The 15,995-nt window shown below is 48.7% G+C and overlaps 1 protein-coding gene across 1 annotated transcript in view; it reads left to right on the top strand.

The window, feature by feature from the left end:
* Positions 1-15,995, top strand: part of COL15A1 (collagen type XV alpha 1 chain) — a 96,433-nt gene that overhangs the window by 57,715 nt on the left and 22,723 nt on the right. The window contains exons 13-22 of the mRNA XM_023760342.1: positions 824-949; positions 1,512-1,574; positions 7,390-7,425; positions 7,821-7,961; positions 8,163-8,231; positions 9,233-9,268; positions 9,374-9,457; positions 10,920-10,985; positions 12,966-13,001; positions 14,270-14,332. Of these exons, the coding sequence (XP_023616110.1) occupies positions 824-949; positions 1,512-1,574; positions 7,390-7,425; positions 7,821-7,961; positions 8,163-8,231; positions 9,233-9,268; positions 9,374-9,457; positions 10,920-10,985; positions 12,966-13,001; positions 14,270-14,332 (720 nt within the window). The remainder of the gene's footprint in view (positions 1-823; positions 950-1,511; positions 1,575-7,389; positions 7,426-7,820; positions 7,962-8,162; positions 8,232-9,232; positions 9,269-9,373; positions 9,458-10,919; positions 10,986-12,965; positions 13,002-14,269; positions 14,333-15,995) is intronic.

The raw sequence follows: 15,995 nt of genomic DNA, 5'->3' as shown, positions 1-15,995 counted from the left end.
ACCCCACCCTGTACATTACAGAGACCTTCTGGCCTTTCCTCTGGGCAGCGTTTCTCCCTTTGGCTTCCAGACTCTTCTTGACATCCTCCCAACCCAGAGGCCACCCCCTCCCTCCTCTCCACTCTTCTCTCCCTCAGGGGTTTCCTGCTTCTCTGGCCTCCTGCCCAAGGCTGGGCCCCCACTGGTCTGTCCCTAAGTTGCCCCCCAGGAAGCACCTCCCTACAACAGCCACAGTTGACACCATTGTCCCTGCCCTCAACCTCAGCTCCGTCTCTTCCTTGGAGCACCTGTGCTGAACCCCCACACAGATGGCTCCACTCTGCCCTCTGCCCACTCGCCATGACCGGGTGGGAAGGGTTTAGGATTCACTACTGGGTCTTCCAGGCTGATGGGATCGGCCGACCCAGACAGAGGCTAAAGAGACTAGCACATTGCAGGAGGCTTTTTAACAACAAGAGTTAGCACAACAGGCAGTGTTTGACTGACCTCTTGATTAATCAGAAAAGTGAGTTAACAGAGCATCTCTGAGGATTCCAGTGAATTGGGTTTTTATTGTGTGCATACACCTGAGGAGAAAACATGATAAAATGGGCGCAGAAAGACCTGGCTTCAAATCCCAGCTCTTCTCCTAATTAGCTCTGTGTGTGACCTTTCAGCAAGTTGTATCATCTCACTGAGCCTCAGTTTCCTCACTGCTGAGTGGGAACACCAGTGTCTTCTCATAGGGTGGTTGTAAGCAAGGGAGAGAATGGAGAGAACATATATGCTCAGTATATATTTATCCCCTCCTCTGATGTTTCTTAACAGACTGTCTATTTTTTAGGGTCCCCCGGGCCCCCCGGGCCCACCTGGCTTACCTGGGAGTCCAGGAAAACCAGGAACTGATGTTTTCATGGGACCCCCTGGATCTCCTGGAAAGAACGGAGCTGCCGGTGAACCTGGGCCCCGGGTGAGCTGCTGAAGTCATCTCCCCTCCCTGTGGCCACAGGTCTTCCTTCAGCCAGGGAGGGGCATGCAGACCGCAGACCCCAGACCCAGTGCTGTCTAAGCTCACCACGGGGAGCGGGGAGCGGGGAGCGAGCAGCCAGCTAATGTTTGTAAACAAAAATCCTCAGCAAGTCACTGCTAAGACTCATAAGAAGCAGCAGCTAAGAAAAACATCATCCTACACAGTGTTTTGCTACTTTATTTAGTCAGTGTAGGAAACGCAGACTCACATGGAATCCTAGAGTCATAGGACGTCAGTGCTGAGCCTGGGATGGGAGTCCCTCAGAGACCATCTAGTACCCATCCTGCTCCTGGTTCCTCCACAGAAGCAGAAACTGGACCCTCGTCCATAGGTGCTCAGCCTCTGCTGGCCAGGACAGGCATTCTGCCATAGACCAGGCACAGGCCTGGAGCACCAGCCTCACCTGCTGGGTCCTCCCAACCCTGGCCTCCTCATGTAGGAAGCCTTTGTATTTGATTCTGATCAAGGATGTTGTGGGCTGATTGTCACTGATGTTCTCCAGGGCCCCAAGGGACAGCCTGGACTTGATGGAGCCTCCGGCCGTCCAGGGACAAAAGGGGAGAAGGTAAGGGGAAGGTGGGAGGGTCTAACACATGGAAGCCACCAGGCCCACACTGCCCCTCTCTGACCTCTAAAGCTGACCTTGCATCTTCTGTGAAAGACCCTCTCTAATCCCCTCCTGGTCCTCTCTGCTGCTTTCTCCATCCGGGGCTCTTTATGCCAGTCCTGAACTCAGCATCTGCCCTGCCCACTCCTGCATGTCCCCAGCTTCAGTGAAGGGCACTACCAGGTGCCAGTTACATGGATTCAGAAACAGAGTCCACTCTAACTCCCTTCCTCTCCCTTTCCGGCCATGATCTGTCCGGCGCCAGGACCGGCCAATCTGATGTCCACTTCGCTCACCCCTCTGTCCATCCTGGCCTGACATTCATCTCTCCTTATGCAACTGCGGCATCAGGCTCCTCACTGGTGCCCCAAGCTCCCACCCTCCTGCCCGGACCACTTTCTGCAGTGGGTTCCCCTCAGTCACTGCCCTCTCCCCGGAGATAATATCGTTGTCTCCCCACTGCCCCCAGGAAAAAACCGTAACTATGTGCAGACCCTCGAGGCCCTTCCCGACCTGCCTTTCTAGCTCCACCCCCCACCAGCCCTCAGATGGCCTCCAGGTCAGCCAACCCTACTGAAATGCTCTTCCCTCACAGCCTCCTGGACTTTGCACATGGTTTTCTCTGTCTCAGGTGTCTTTCCCTCCCTCGTTCTCCAAGGCCCCATTCAGATAGGTCTTCTGGGAAGCTCTCCCAGATTTCTTCCCAGCAGAAAGCACCCCTCCTTTCTCCACGTCCCATTTGCACAGTATTTATTCTGCTGAGACCCTGCTTAGCCAATGACACTATCGCTGTTAGCTTATCTGTCCGCTCCTACCTTCACCCTGACAGAATCCCAGTATTGTCTGTGAATCCTTAAAACCTAGCGCAGCCTTTGTTAGCCTTTGATGAATGGGTGCAACTTCTTTCAGGCACCATTTTCATATTCCATTCCCAGAGCCTTGCATGCCTTCACTCTCTTCCGTCTCTGTAAGCCCCCAGTTGCGCTGTGGTGGGGCTCCTGCTCCCCCAGTTCCCAGGCTGGTGGATGAGATCAGCCATGTCCCACAAAGGAGGACCATAAAGGTAAGATCAGCCTCCTAGTGACGCAGCCTTGAGTTTTTCTGGGGTTTGGGAGAGGGTCTCTCCCAGCTGGGAGGGGGGCACGGGCTTCTGTATACCCTACCTGGCTGCTAGATACAGCCATCCTCACTGAGCTGAATTTCCAGTTTCTGTCAGTTTTCAAGTGTGTTTATTTTAATTCAACCAGTAACTGGATTTTCGTGGAAAGCTCATTTCTCAGAAAAAAGCAGAAAGAAATAATTGCCAAGCTTTATAGAACTCATTTTACATGTACCAACTCTTTCATAAGAAATTAAATTTTGCAGGAAACATCACAGACCTACACTCATCTTCCCTGTTCTTACCAGCTTCCCCCACCCACCCCCACACACTCGTCTGGCACTTAAAAATACCCACGCCCGTATCCGCACACATACATCCCGCACACACACATCGCAGCGGCTCAGCAGCTGCTCAGGGAAGCAGCCGTGCCGAAGCAGCAGGCTTGCTCAGATGTAATTGTTGAAGACAAATCACGTTTCCCCCTGAAGTTTGCTATGAGTCCTAATTTTGTCACACTGTGTATGCATATGCTGCTTCCTGGTGAAGTAAAAGCAGAAGCAAACTCTAGAAGGACTTGCAAATTTGCATCTGGAGAGCTCAAGGGGAAACTTACACGTGACATTTACCTTAAAAAAAAAAACACCAAAAAAACAAAAGGTAAACCAAGGAGCATGGTCTGGATGTAAAATAATAAAATCATGCTAAAGAAAAGAATAATTTCAGGGATATAACAAAACAAAAGATCCAATGATACAGTTTTAACTATATATATGTACATATATAATATATATATAGTTATATATATAGTTATATATATTTATATATATAGTTATATATAGTTATATATATATATAGTTATATATATATATATATATATATATATATATATATATATCTTTATTGATTTAGGAGAGGAAGGGAGAGGGAAAGAGAAATAGAAACATCAATGATGAGAGAGAATCATTGATAGGCTGCTTCCTGCACACATCCCACTGGAGATCGAGCCTGCAACCCAGGCATGTGCCCTGACTGGGAATCGAATCGGTATCTCCTGGTTCACAGGTCGACACTCAACCACTGAGCCATGCCAGCTGGGCCCAATGATACCTTTGAGCCTCCACAATATCTGTTCTTCAGCTTGCACACCTCCAGTGACAAGGGACTCATTTCTTGCCCAGGCAATGCCTCCCATGGACACCTGGGAAAGGTCTTCCGTCGTGCTATGAGGAAATTGGCCTCTGTTGTCATTTGCAGGGCAAGTTGTCTGAAGTGGGGTTTTCCCCCAAAGAATAAGGTCCAGTTTATTGGGCCGGAAGAAAATATAATATATAATCATTATTTTCAAATGTGGGGTTGTTCTCAAAATGTGGATGGTCGTTAAGAATTTATCAAATAGATAATTCTATGTTGACTTCCACGATAGGAGTATTCCTTAATTTATTTTTTCCAAATTAAGATCAACTGATTCTGAGATCTGTAGCCCAGGAAGGAGTAGATGAGGAGCAGCCTGCTTTCTCAGATACAGAAGCTTCTGGAAAGTATGCTGAAGAACTTGCTGGAGATGGGCCACTGGAAAATTCCTTTCTGCTTTTTTTGCGCTGTCCGGGTCTTCAGCATCTACCTACAATTAACAGAGTCATTCTTTCCCTTCTTTCATAATCTGTGTTTTGTTGTTGTTAATCTTCACCTGAGCACATTTTTTTTTCCAGTGATATTTTAGAAATTTAGAGAGTGGAAGGGAGGGGGAGAGACAGAGAGAGAGAGAGAAACATCGATGTGAGAGAGACAGATCGATTGGTTGCCTCCCCCACATGCCACTATCAGGACTGGGGATTGAGCCTGGAACTGAGGTACATGCCCTTGACTGGATTGAACCTGGGACCCTTCAGTCTTCGGGCTGATGCTCTATCCACTGAGCAAAGCTGGCTAGGGCATTTCTTTCATAATCTGAATCATTCATTGTCTTCTTCAGTCTCCAAAGATACCAGGACATCCAGGTAGAAAAGAGTTTGTCCTTTGACATTTTCTTCAGTGCCCAGAATTGCTGAGGAACGTGAAGCTCCGAGAAAGTGGCCTTGAGTAATCTCACTGAGCTGCTGAAATGTCAGTGTTTGCATTATCTTTCCCACAATGTAAGAGAAGTGTGAGTAAATCATTACCTTCCCTTTTGCCACGTAATCCCAACTTGGCTCTGAGCAATTCTCCGAGTCTTGTATAATAAAGAGCAGGGTACTTCCTTCTCTAGACCCTGAGCAGCCCGCAGCTCTGGACTAGGGTCCCGTCATGGGTTTAGAGCTTGTAACAGCATATTTCAATTAAACATTCTACTATTGGCCTGAGTTCACATTTTATACCTTATTTCAGCATCAGCCATGTTCGGTACAAAAGGCCTCCATGAAACTAAATAAACCACAGTCCCTTGTCATTGTAGTGTGTTGAAGTTATCGTTATAACAAACACCATGAGCAAAACCAACAGGCACCCACAGGCACTAAGCTGTGCTGTCTCAGAAACCACAACAGATAAAATTTTTTAAAAATCCATGAATTTATTCGTTGTTTTGATGTTCCTGTGTGAGGAAGTCTAGTAACGACCTTAGCAAATCCCGTCACCATGATGAGCTGATATGATAATGATTCTAATCTAAACCATGCTTTTGCCATATGCAGCAGTCCTTCCTGCACCTGGTTCTGTCCCGGGGTTCCTGTTGTATAACTGGTCTCTCCATACTTCCTCGTCACCACTAGACTTGCAGTTGTGCTGGTTGGAATTCCAAGATAGTGCAGAGCCTCGCGGCACAGTTCTCTCAGGGAGGAACGAAGTACAGCTCTACCACCACCGTTTGGGGAGTATGGGGTCTTTGCTGACCCTTTTCCTTGGGGCTCCCGCTTTTCACTCTACCTGTTCGTGTAAATTCCAATAGGAAGAGCTCGTCTATCCCCAACCTGATCTGCTCATATTCCGAAGTGGTGGCCCCCGAATCTGTGAGCTGGTGGAATGGGCCCAAATACTGTCTCTCCACACGCAGAGCCTCTGTACCTGATTCTTTATGTAGTTCTCTCTCCAGGAGTGTCTCTCCTGTTATTCTGACCTTATTGAAATAACTCTTATTGTTCTGTTCTTTCTTCCAACAGTTATATATTTTTATTTCCAAGATCTCTACTTGATTCTTTTCCGTAACCACTGTTCTTACTTCATAGTAGTTTGTTTCACGATTGTAATATCCTCCCTTTTCTCCCTGAGAATATATATCACATCCTTCAAGTACTGATTGGATTGTGTTCTTTACTCTGTTCCCTCAGGCATACATTCCATTGTTGGCGTTGTTGCCTTCCCTCAGATGTATGGTGTTTGTGGGTTTGTTTTCAAAATGGGACTCCCTCTTGGTCTGTTTTCTGTGTGTGTTTTCACAGATTGTTAGGTTGTTAGGCAGTAGCTACGATTGGGACATCCAGGTTTCAGGAAGGGGATGGGAGGAGTAGGATGTGCCATCAGGCAGGTACCTCAACAGCTGATCTTATGAGTCTGGGGTACCCCTAGACTTCTCAGGGTTCCCTAGCCCCTGGGCCTCTGCCCTATCTTTTTGTTCCAGGAAATAACTCTTATTGTTCTTGGACTGGCAGTGGGAGTGGGAGGCGAGGGGAGATAGGCAGGGCTCCTTGGCTGTGCCTTGCTCCAGAATTTCAACCATGTCCCTGTCAGAGCCACCCCTCCTCCTGGCTTCCACCACCACTTTGCCCAATACTTTTCTCCCCTGGTTTCCCTCTATGACTGGAACCTCTGGCTTTGGCTTTCCACCTGTTTTCGCTTTGGCATTCTTCACTGTTTCAGATTCAATGTGACTCTCCATCTGATTTTTGAGCATGACTCTTTTGGAACGATCCACTCCGCCATTTCTATGGAATGGGTGTAGAAAGGGAATCTAGCCCAGGGAGATAGGCCTGGGGAGAAGGGCAGTACATCATAATCAGGTGTCAGGGCCTTCTGTGTGGCCCTGAATTGCTGGCTCCTTCCCTTGAGGGTGCTTTTGAGGTTTCCTCATAATTCCCCAGAGAGAACCCCAAATGCAGTCCCCTAATGTAGGACAGTGTCTCCTGGGGGTGGACATGCAGCCTGCTTAGTGCAACACCTCACCCCCGCCCCCCCCCCTTTTCTGGGGCCATTTTAGGCAGCTTTTGGTCTTTAGATTTTTTCCCAGAAGAGAGTCAGTCATCCTTTTACATATCTCCAAAAGTCTAGTGAATACATAGCAAGGTCTTGCTCGAAGCCCCTTCCTATGACTTCAAGCAGGGGAAGTGCCCCTTTACTTCCATCCTGGGGGGGGGGCGGGGGGGGGACACCACCCAGTGCACCGACAGCTCGCCATGGGAATTCTTCCTCTATGAGCTCCCGTGGTTAAACTTCAACTCCTTCTTACTCTTGAGGTAGGTGATGAGCTAATCGTTGAACAATGGGTCGCACAAGCCTTCAGCATGACTTGCCTGCAACTGACAACTCTCATAATGCACTCAGCTTTGAGACATCAGCCCAAACCAAGAGAGGAAGAGACCCATTTTAATATCCTGTGACTTAAGAGTCCATAGTTCCAAATTCTCTTCTGAACACGCCTAATGAGAGAGATATCAGTTATCAGTTGACCTGTTGACTCTGTTTTGTTTGTTTGTTTTTCAGGGAGCAAGAGGGCCTAATGGCTCAGTTGGTGAAAAGGTAAAAAGAAAAACTTTTCCTCCTTCCTTCCCTTTTTCTGGGTTCACTGTGATCGGACTGTGGGGCTGGAGCACTGAAAGCATCAGTGCGTGGGGCAGAGAGAAACATCTCAGAGGGACCACAGGGGAGGACAGGACAGCTGGCGCTGGAGGGGAGTGAATAACCTGCAGTGTTTCTCCTTCCTCACCCTTCCACACACGTGTGCTCACATGAGTGCCTCTGCCTATCGGGCGCAATGTCAATTAGCCCGACAGCCATTTCTGTACCATTAAGCAGTGACCATCAGATTCATCAGCCTAATTAAGCTTGAAGAATGATTTTCTGACTCAGGGTCTGTGTCCTTCCTTCTGTGTATAACCCAGGGCTGGGTAGTCAGCCTGTCCTCTTCCCTACAGGGTGACCCCGGCAACAGAGGCTCACCAGGACGCCCAGGGAAAAATGGACAAGTTGGCACTCCTGGGATCATGGGACCCCCAGGGCCTCCTGGGCCCCCTGGGCCCCCAGGCCCTGAGTGTACAATGGAACCTGAATTTCAGGTACTTGCACCCTATCTTTGGTTGAAGAACGATATGCCCTAAGGGTTACTGGGCAGTAGATTGAAGACCAGTAGATGGGACCCCGGTTTGAGGGCAGGGGCTGTGCTGATTCCCACCAAGCTCCAGCTCCCAAAACCACACCTGGCGCTAGCAGGTGCTCAGGAATTGGGCCTGCATTTCTCATTCTTCTTCCTTCCTTAGTATACTGAAGGCTCTGGAACCATCAGGCCATGGCATGAACCCAGACTCTCAGGACCAAATGCTTCAAATGTAGGTTGAATTACTTTTTAAATATATTTTTACTGATTTCAGAGAGGAAGGGAGAGGGAGAGAGAGATAGAAACATCAATGATGAGAGAGAATCGTTGATTGGTTGCCTCCAACACGCCCCCTACTGGGGATCGAGCCCACAGCCCAGGCATGTGCCCTGAGCAGGAATCGAACTGTGACCTCCTGGTTCACAGGTCAACGCTCAACCATTGAGCCACACTGGCTGGGCAAGGTTGGCTTTTGAAAACCTCATTTCGAGGCCTGTCATGCTGGAGTGAGGGGACTGGCTCTGCTACTTTCAATAACTCACCCTCTCTGTGCCTCCAGCTCCCAGCTGTGCAATGGGAGCCTAGGTGCTCTTTACCGAGTGTTTCTTTGAGGAGCAGTACAGAAGTTTTGCACAAAACATCCTGTGGAGAATCAATCTCTCTCTCTCTCTCTCTCTCTCTCTCTCTCTCTCTCTCTCTCTCTCCAGTCCTTCACCATCCAGCATCTCTGCTTCATTGCCTCCTTGCTGCCCCATTCAATACTCACACTTGGACCCATTTCAAAGCCAGTGCTTGAAGGTGCCCCTCCCTGATGCACCTAGTCTCAGGGAGGCCGGAAGTGTTGTCTATCTTCTGCTACGATACCTGCTGTTAAGAGGACCAACCTTTGGAACCTCATTATCTTTATCACATGGGACCTAGAGCTGAGCACTCAGTCCAGGGGAAGTCTGACTTTCCCCATCCTCCAGATGCCGGCTGTGAGACTCAGGGTCAAGAAGACCCCCACCCTCCACCTCCTGTGCTAAGAGAGGACTCTGGTCTCCTCGCCCTCTGAGGGGTATTCCTTCTGACTCTGGGAGGGGAATTTGCCCCTCATCCTTTGCTCCCCTTGCCTGAGGCAAAATCCATGTCAGTGTGTATGGAGAGATGGCAAGATCCAAGGATAGATAGAGAGTAAGCAAAGTAAATAGAAAAAACAACAACACAAGGATCTTTGTTTCTTTGTTTTGCCAGGGTCTCAAAGGAGAAAAAGGAGACCCGGGGCTCAAGGTGAGGTCACAGCTCTGAGGTGGGGTGTGAGGACTGTCCCGCCTGGTTCTGGGAGCATTATCCGTGCACAGTGAATTGTTTCTCCGCTCTCATTATTGTATCCAGGGTGAAAGAGGGATGGATGGCACCAGCACTGTGGGACCTCCTGGACCCAGGGGACCACCAGGGCGCATCGAGGTCTTGCCTAGTGTGAGTATCACCCAGGTCAGAACATGGCTATTTTCTGCCTTTGCTAAAGGAAAGAAGATTGTCCACAACTTCAGGGTTGCTGGTTACCCAAGGGGCACCTGGCCGGCATCTGGCATGGGAGTTCCCCCTGCCAGCCTGCCCCTGCACCTCCTGTCTGTCTCTACCCTGGAACCACTGTTCTCTCACCTGGTGCTTCCAGAACCCTGTCTGCTGGTTGGCAGCATTTGCAGTCACGAGAATGGCTGTAACAGAGAAGCAAAGGAACATAAGTGGGGACACAAGGGAGGAAGGATGGTTTGGGAAATGATAAATCAAGGAAGACTTTCTGGAGGAAGTGTCTTTGAGCAGGGATTTAAAAGCTAAGAATGATTTTACTACATAAGCATGGAGGACAGGACTTCCAGCATTCAGGTGGCAGGGGCACTATGAGGCAAAACACAGAATAGGAATACGTGTGTGTGTCCAAGGCATGGGAGCGGGTAGAGAGTGATGGAAATTTGTAGAGAAGACTGGGCTGTGGGCTGGGACCAGATCACGGTCCATTTACTATTAGGATATCACATTTGTTAAAAACCGTGGCCCTTCTGAGAGAAATCATGTTATACGGTAATCGACAGAAAGTCAGAACATCCCAAATAATTAGAAAAAAGATGACTAGAGTAAAAAAGTATTATATATATGATTTAAAATATCAAGTGTGGGTAAGGGTGTGATGAAATAGACAATCCCACATGCTTTTGTGGAAATGTAAATTATATGACTCCTTTAGACAGGCAGGCAATCTGTTAAAGCTAAAAATGCCTATACCTCCCAATGCCAATGCCACATGGGAAGATTTCTGTGCTATAAGGTTGAGTAGAAAAAAAAAAAAAAGCAAGGTGAAGGAGAATACGTACAGCCTGATGCCATTATATAAAATAACTAGGTGGCAATGCAGCATGGGGAACACAGTCAATAACATTGTAATAACGATGTATGGTGCCAGGCGGGTGCTAGACTTAGTGGGGTGATCACTTTGTAAATTACATAAATGTCTAATCACTATGTTGTACACCTAAAATTATATAATAGTATATGTCAACTGTAATTGAAAAAATAAAAAATAAAATAACTACATGGACACACGCATATGCACACACACGTACAGATACTAGTATACACACCAACAACACTACAAGATTTCTGTGGAGATATATATATATATATATATATAAAATTTGGAAAGAGGGAAGGCATTCATGTGTTGTGCAATCTTAAGATTGATTGAAAGAGGAAAGTGATAAGGCAGCGCCGAGCTGTTTTTAAGCAGTGGGAGGCATGCGTGTACTGGCAGTGGGTTTAGGGTGTCATCAGCCTGCCCGCGTTCTGCCATGCTGGCTGAGTTTAATTAAAGCCTCGCTGCCAGGAACATGGTGGAACATGTGCCACCCTCTGTCTCATTGTCTGGTTTTTCTCTTTTCAGTCTTTGATCAACATGACCCACGGATTCATGAATCTCTCCGACATTCCCGAGCTCACTGGGCCTCCGGTATGTATCCACAGCTGCCTAGAGTGAGGTTCCCACCCAGAGGTCCCTGCTGAAACTAGGTCGGGTCCGTTTGCACAGAGCTAGACTATATCCAAGTAGAGCGGAAAGAGAACTTTGCATTTCTGAGAAGTTGCTATCACGTTAGTTGGATCATGCAGGGAGTGTTGTCCAGTGCAGAGGAAGCTTCCAGTCCTGTGCATCACAAATGTGTGCGATGGAAATCAGAGAATCATCGGTAATAACTCGATTGACATCTGTGGAAGCGCTTTTGGCCTGCTTTTATTTACGTGATCTCATTTCACGGAACAGGAAGAGATTAGAGAAACCTATCTGTGCTAATGGGCAAACTGGCACAAGAGGAGAGAACATGACTTGCTTCCGTTCTAGGCCCATTTGAGACACCAGGGACACACAAAGAAGCGACATTATTTTTCTGCAAGTCCACAGGCTCGGTCCACGGCACAATAGGACTTGAGAGGAAGGAAGCCTCCTCCCGCAGCCTGTGCAATGAATCCCATTGCATCTTCCACATCTGCTCATGACAGCTGGGGAGAGAGGGGAGAGCTCTAGCCGTAGAAGCCTTGGGGTCCCAGCCCATCTCTGCTACACACCACTCGGAGTCTTTCTCTGAGAACACCTCACTAGTTTGGGGGCAGCTTATAAGAGGCTGTGGATATGAAACTGCTTTGCAAACTGTGGCACTCTGTGTAGCTGACATGGAGATTGAGGCTTATACTTCCACAGCTGTGCAGTCCAGATGTCTGTTGGGCCACCCACTCCTGCAGTCCCCAGTGAGGGTGGCCTGAACCCCACCATTCAGTGCCCGCTGCAAACATCTGAGAGGTTCCTCTAGAGCTGGTATCTCCTGCTGCTAGCAGATCATTGTGTTATCTCTTCTGTGCTATATCCAATGGGGCCTCCTTTCCTTGATTTCTACTAAAATCACCCAGAGCACCCCAATAATCAAGCCCTAAAGCAAACGAGCTAACAAGCAAAAGTCAGTTCACAGAGGTCTTGGTTTTCCCCAAACTATTGGAGGTTTAGGTGTTAGTGAGTTGATACTAAAACAAAACACAGACTAAAATTGAAGATTCGGCATCTCCATTCTAAGATGGGCCTTGTCTGCCTGCATTGCCCTGCCCCCACCCCTAGAACCCGCCTTCCTTCCCAGCCCTTCTCCTTTTCAGCAAGTCCAGACCCACAGGGGCCCTTCATCCCTAATGGAGGGTCAGGATTTTCCTGCTCAGGGCAATTCCCTCCCTGGGAAGATTCAAGTCCCAACCAGTGCCCTCATGCTTTTCGACCCCGCTGTGTATACAGTATATTGATAAACGTGTTGCTCTCTGTGTGTGTGTGTGTGTGTGTGTGTGTGTGTGTCTATATATTCTGCCTTTAATAGGTATGTGGGTATCTGGGCTGGCAGGAAGAAGAGTCCTGGCCCCATGTGGAGAACCACAAACTCACTGCGTCCCAGGGCCTTTCAAACGACTGGTCCTTTAAAATTCTCACTCCTACCTGGGAAAAGACCTGAGTCTCGCCCACATGCCCCCACTTCCACCCTCACACAGCCCAGAACACCCTTTGGCCCCATTCCTCAGTTTAGGAACCTATTTTCTGAGAGTGTTCGTCGAAGTCCAGGGAAGCATTCATCGCCCCAGAGTTTTCAGACGCTGAGCAATTTCATGGAGGAGGAGGCAGCCACCTACAGTGCAGACAGTTCTGGCTCTGGGGGGCGGGGGCTCTGGGCACCTGTGCACAGTTCCTGGCTCTGCCACTGACCAGCTGTGTGACTGACCAGTTCCATTCTCTCCTGGGCCTCAGCATCCTCTTCTGCAAAATGGATCGTGAGCCCCACTGTGCGGGAACATGCATAAGTCTTTGGAAGGTGCTGAGAGGGGGTGGGCCCCAGAGATGCAGTGCTCCTGCTGGCTCTAGAAATGCTGCCCCTAAACCACCTGCTTTGTCTTTGTTGTGTCACAGGGCCCGGACGGCAATCCTGGGCTGCCAGGGTTTCCAGTAAGTACCACAGTAACTGTCTTTCCTCTGTGCCCCATGGCTGCACTCATTCTGTTCCTTCCACTGGGAATGCTCTTCTCCATCTGCATGACCAAGCTCTAGTGCCATCTTGTTCATGTAACCTTTCCTTGTTGGCCCCCACCTGAGTGACCCTCCACTCTGGTCAGCCCCATGGGGCTTTATTTTCACCTTTGCTGTGGTCCTTTTCTGCCTTGAGTAACAGTTATTTGTGTCCTTGTCTTTTTTCCTCGACGGCACTGTAACTACCTTATGGAGGGTTGGGTCACTCATCTCTCTCTACCCAAGGGCCAGCCAGTGGTTGGCTTCCTACGCGTGTTGACTTCCTATGCAAGCCAAGCATTTCAAGTCGATACAGTAGATAAAGTTCCTACAGAGAGGATGGTGGCAATGGGGGCTGGGAGAGGGGCAGCATAGACTAGACATCCAGTAATTAAATCTATGTGCCCCACACTCGGGGGCTTCCACCACGGAAGGTGAAAGTGCATTTCTGTGTAGAAAGTGTTCTACAGGGTATCTCACCCTTTAACGCAGAAGACAAGACAGGGACTTGTGAAAAGCCAAATAGCAATAGTGCTGAAAGGTCTTTGGGGGCAGATGTCTGGTTAAATGAGTTATTGTCACAGATAGTAAGTGTCTGCTGGAGTTGGGAAGATGTCACCGTTGGGTGTGCAGCATTTGGCTCTACAAAGGGGTAGATGGGCATTCATGCAGGAGGAATGGCATGGGCAGAAGTGCAAAGGCAGCAGGGAGTGTGGAGAGGGTGAGGGGAAAGGCTCACTCCCGGTGGTATGGTGGGGAGTGAAAGACCAGATTCTGAGGCTGGCTGGGATGGGTTTGGGTATCAAGCTAAGATTTCTAGATACCATCCCACAGGTAATAGGGAGCCAGAGCAGGGAGGGGAGTCATGGAAGCTGAATGGAGGGGAGAGGTGGGCTGCAGGATGGCCTGGAGGACCCATGCGGAGGCAGAGGCAGCAGGACCGGGCAGTTTCCATAGTGCCCCTTGGAGAAACCCAACGTTCAAAGAGGCATAGGGCCGCCGGGCCTCCTAACGCTCAGTGCTGTCTTCTTTCCACCAGACCACAATTTCTAGACCACTTAAAATCAAGAAAATACCATGATTCATATCTACCAGGAGAATGGCACTCTCTATTGTTCTACTTTTTGAAAAAAACAAAAAAACTTCCATTTGGATAAAGCTCTTCAATTTTAACAAACAACAAAATACCCTTCAATGATTCCTTCTAGGGCCCTAGAGGACCAAAAGGTGACACCGGTGTGCCTGGATTTCCAGGACTCAAAGGAGAACAGGTAAGAGGGGCCCAGGTGTCTGGGTGGGGTCATGCTCCAGAATTTACTAAACATTTCAAATTGGCTGAAGGTAACATCATTTTTTAAAATTTGAGATATAATTCACATACCATAGAATCCACCCCTTTACATTGTAAAATTCATTGTTTTAGTATATTCACAAGGTTGTGCAACCATCACCACTACCTAATTTCAGAACATTTTCATCACGCCCAAAAGAAAATCCATATCTGTTAGCTATCACTCTTCCAGCTGTTAACTTTCGTAATCTCAAGGTTTCTCCAGAGTGAAGGTGGGTTGTGGGTGGAGAAATTGATTTTCATCCGAGTTTGGAAAAAGACTCAACCAACACTCCCTTGAATGTGTCATCACATGTGCTGTGCTTTGTCTAACTGCCTGGTGGGCACCCCCATGAGAGTGTGCGTTCCCTAAGGGCAGACGTCAGCCAGTTCTTTTTCTGTAGCTCCAGTTCTTAGCACAGGGCCTGGTATACAAATGGCACTCAAAAGACTTGTTGGATGAAAGCATGTATAATGAATGACAGTCTTGGTCCAGAATCTTTGGAATAAATATTGATATGCAGAACATGTCCTGGGAATTTCCAGAGTACTGCACTGGCCTTTGTACCCTGTACATGTGCCTCTGAGAATTAGCTTCCCAGTTGGTGTTTATAGATAAGGGTGGAAGTGACATCCATAAACAGACTGCAAAGACTGGGGTCAATGCATTTATTCATCCATCCATTTATGAACTTGTCCATCTTCTATCCATTCCAGCCAGATTCCTGTAAGGAGCACTAGGGCTATAGAAATAAGATAAGAGGAATAGACATGCAAAGAGCCAATAGAAAGTGTGGTCATTGCTGTAATGGAGGTCCGTGCAAAGCCAGTGGGAGCAACCCCTGAGCCTTCCTTGGGGAGTTGAGGTGGGGTGTCTCTACGAGGAGGGATGGCTAGGAAGTGTTAGGCTTCTCTCTTTCTTCCTTCCCCCCACCATTCCACACCAGCCCCAAGGAGGAGCCTCCAGTGTCTGTTGGACCATAATTCCAGGAGGTGGAGAGTTCAGTGTGCAGGGAATGGAGTCTAAGTTCGGTGCCACCTGGGGTGAAGTCTTGGGATATTGTGCTGCCAGGGGCTATGGAGATGGGATGGGTCCAGGGCAGCTCTGGCTTGGGAAGGGGCCTGGTCAAGGAAGAGCAGCTCTTGCTTCAAACACTCCGTTTTCTATGTGATAAGGTCAGATGGATCTAGAGGGACCCTCCCCTAACCCCTGCCACCTTGGACACCCAGGCGGCTCTGCTCCAGTCCTAACAGAACACTCGCTTTCTCCTGCTCTGCCTCTAATGCTTTTGTACTTGCTTCTTCTTGCTGCTGGCGTGCTCAGGACTGCCTTTCCTCACCTGCGGAGTGGTAAGACCCTAATGTCAGGTGTGGGCTTGGGGGACGGAGAGAAGAGGCTGCTCTGCTTGCTTTGGCTGCTTCTGGCCCATTGGAGGGAGAGTTGAACGTAGTCAGCCCAGCTCCCCAGGGGCCAGTGTGGGAATCTGGGGCCGAAGCCTCGGAGTGATAAAGAAGGTTTCTCTCCCTGGCCTTTGCTCGGGACACATACCTTCTTGGAAGCCTTCTGGTTTAGTAGATGGCTCTGCTGAGGGCAGGACCCTGTG

The sequence above is a fragment of the Myotis lucifugus genome, unplaced genomic scaffold (assembly GCF_000147115.1).
Source record: "Myotis lucifugus unplaced genomic scaffold, Myoluc2.0 scaffold_180, whole genome shotgun sequence".
Classification (NCBI taxonomy): Eukaryota; Metazoa; Chordata; class Mammalia; order Chiroptera; family Vespertilionidae; genus Myotis; species Myotis lucifugus.
The sequence above is the reverse complement of the archived record's forward strand: the minus strand, read 5'-3'. Positions and strand labels throughout refer to the sequence as shown.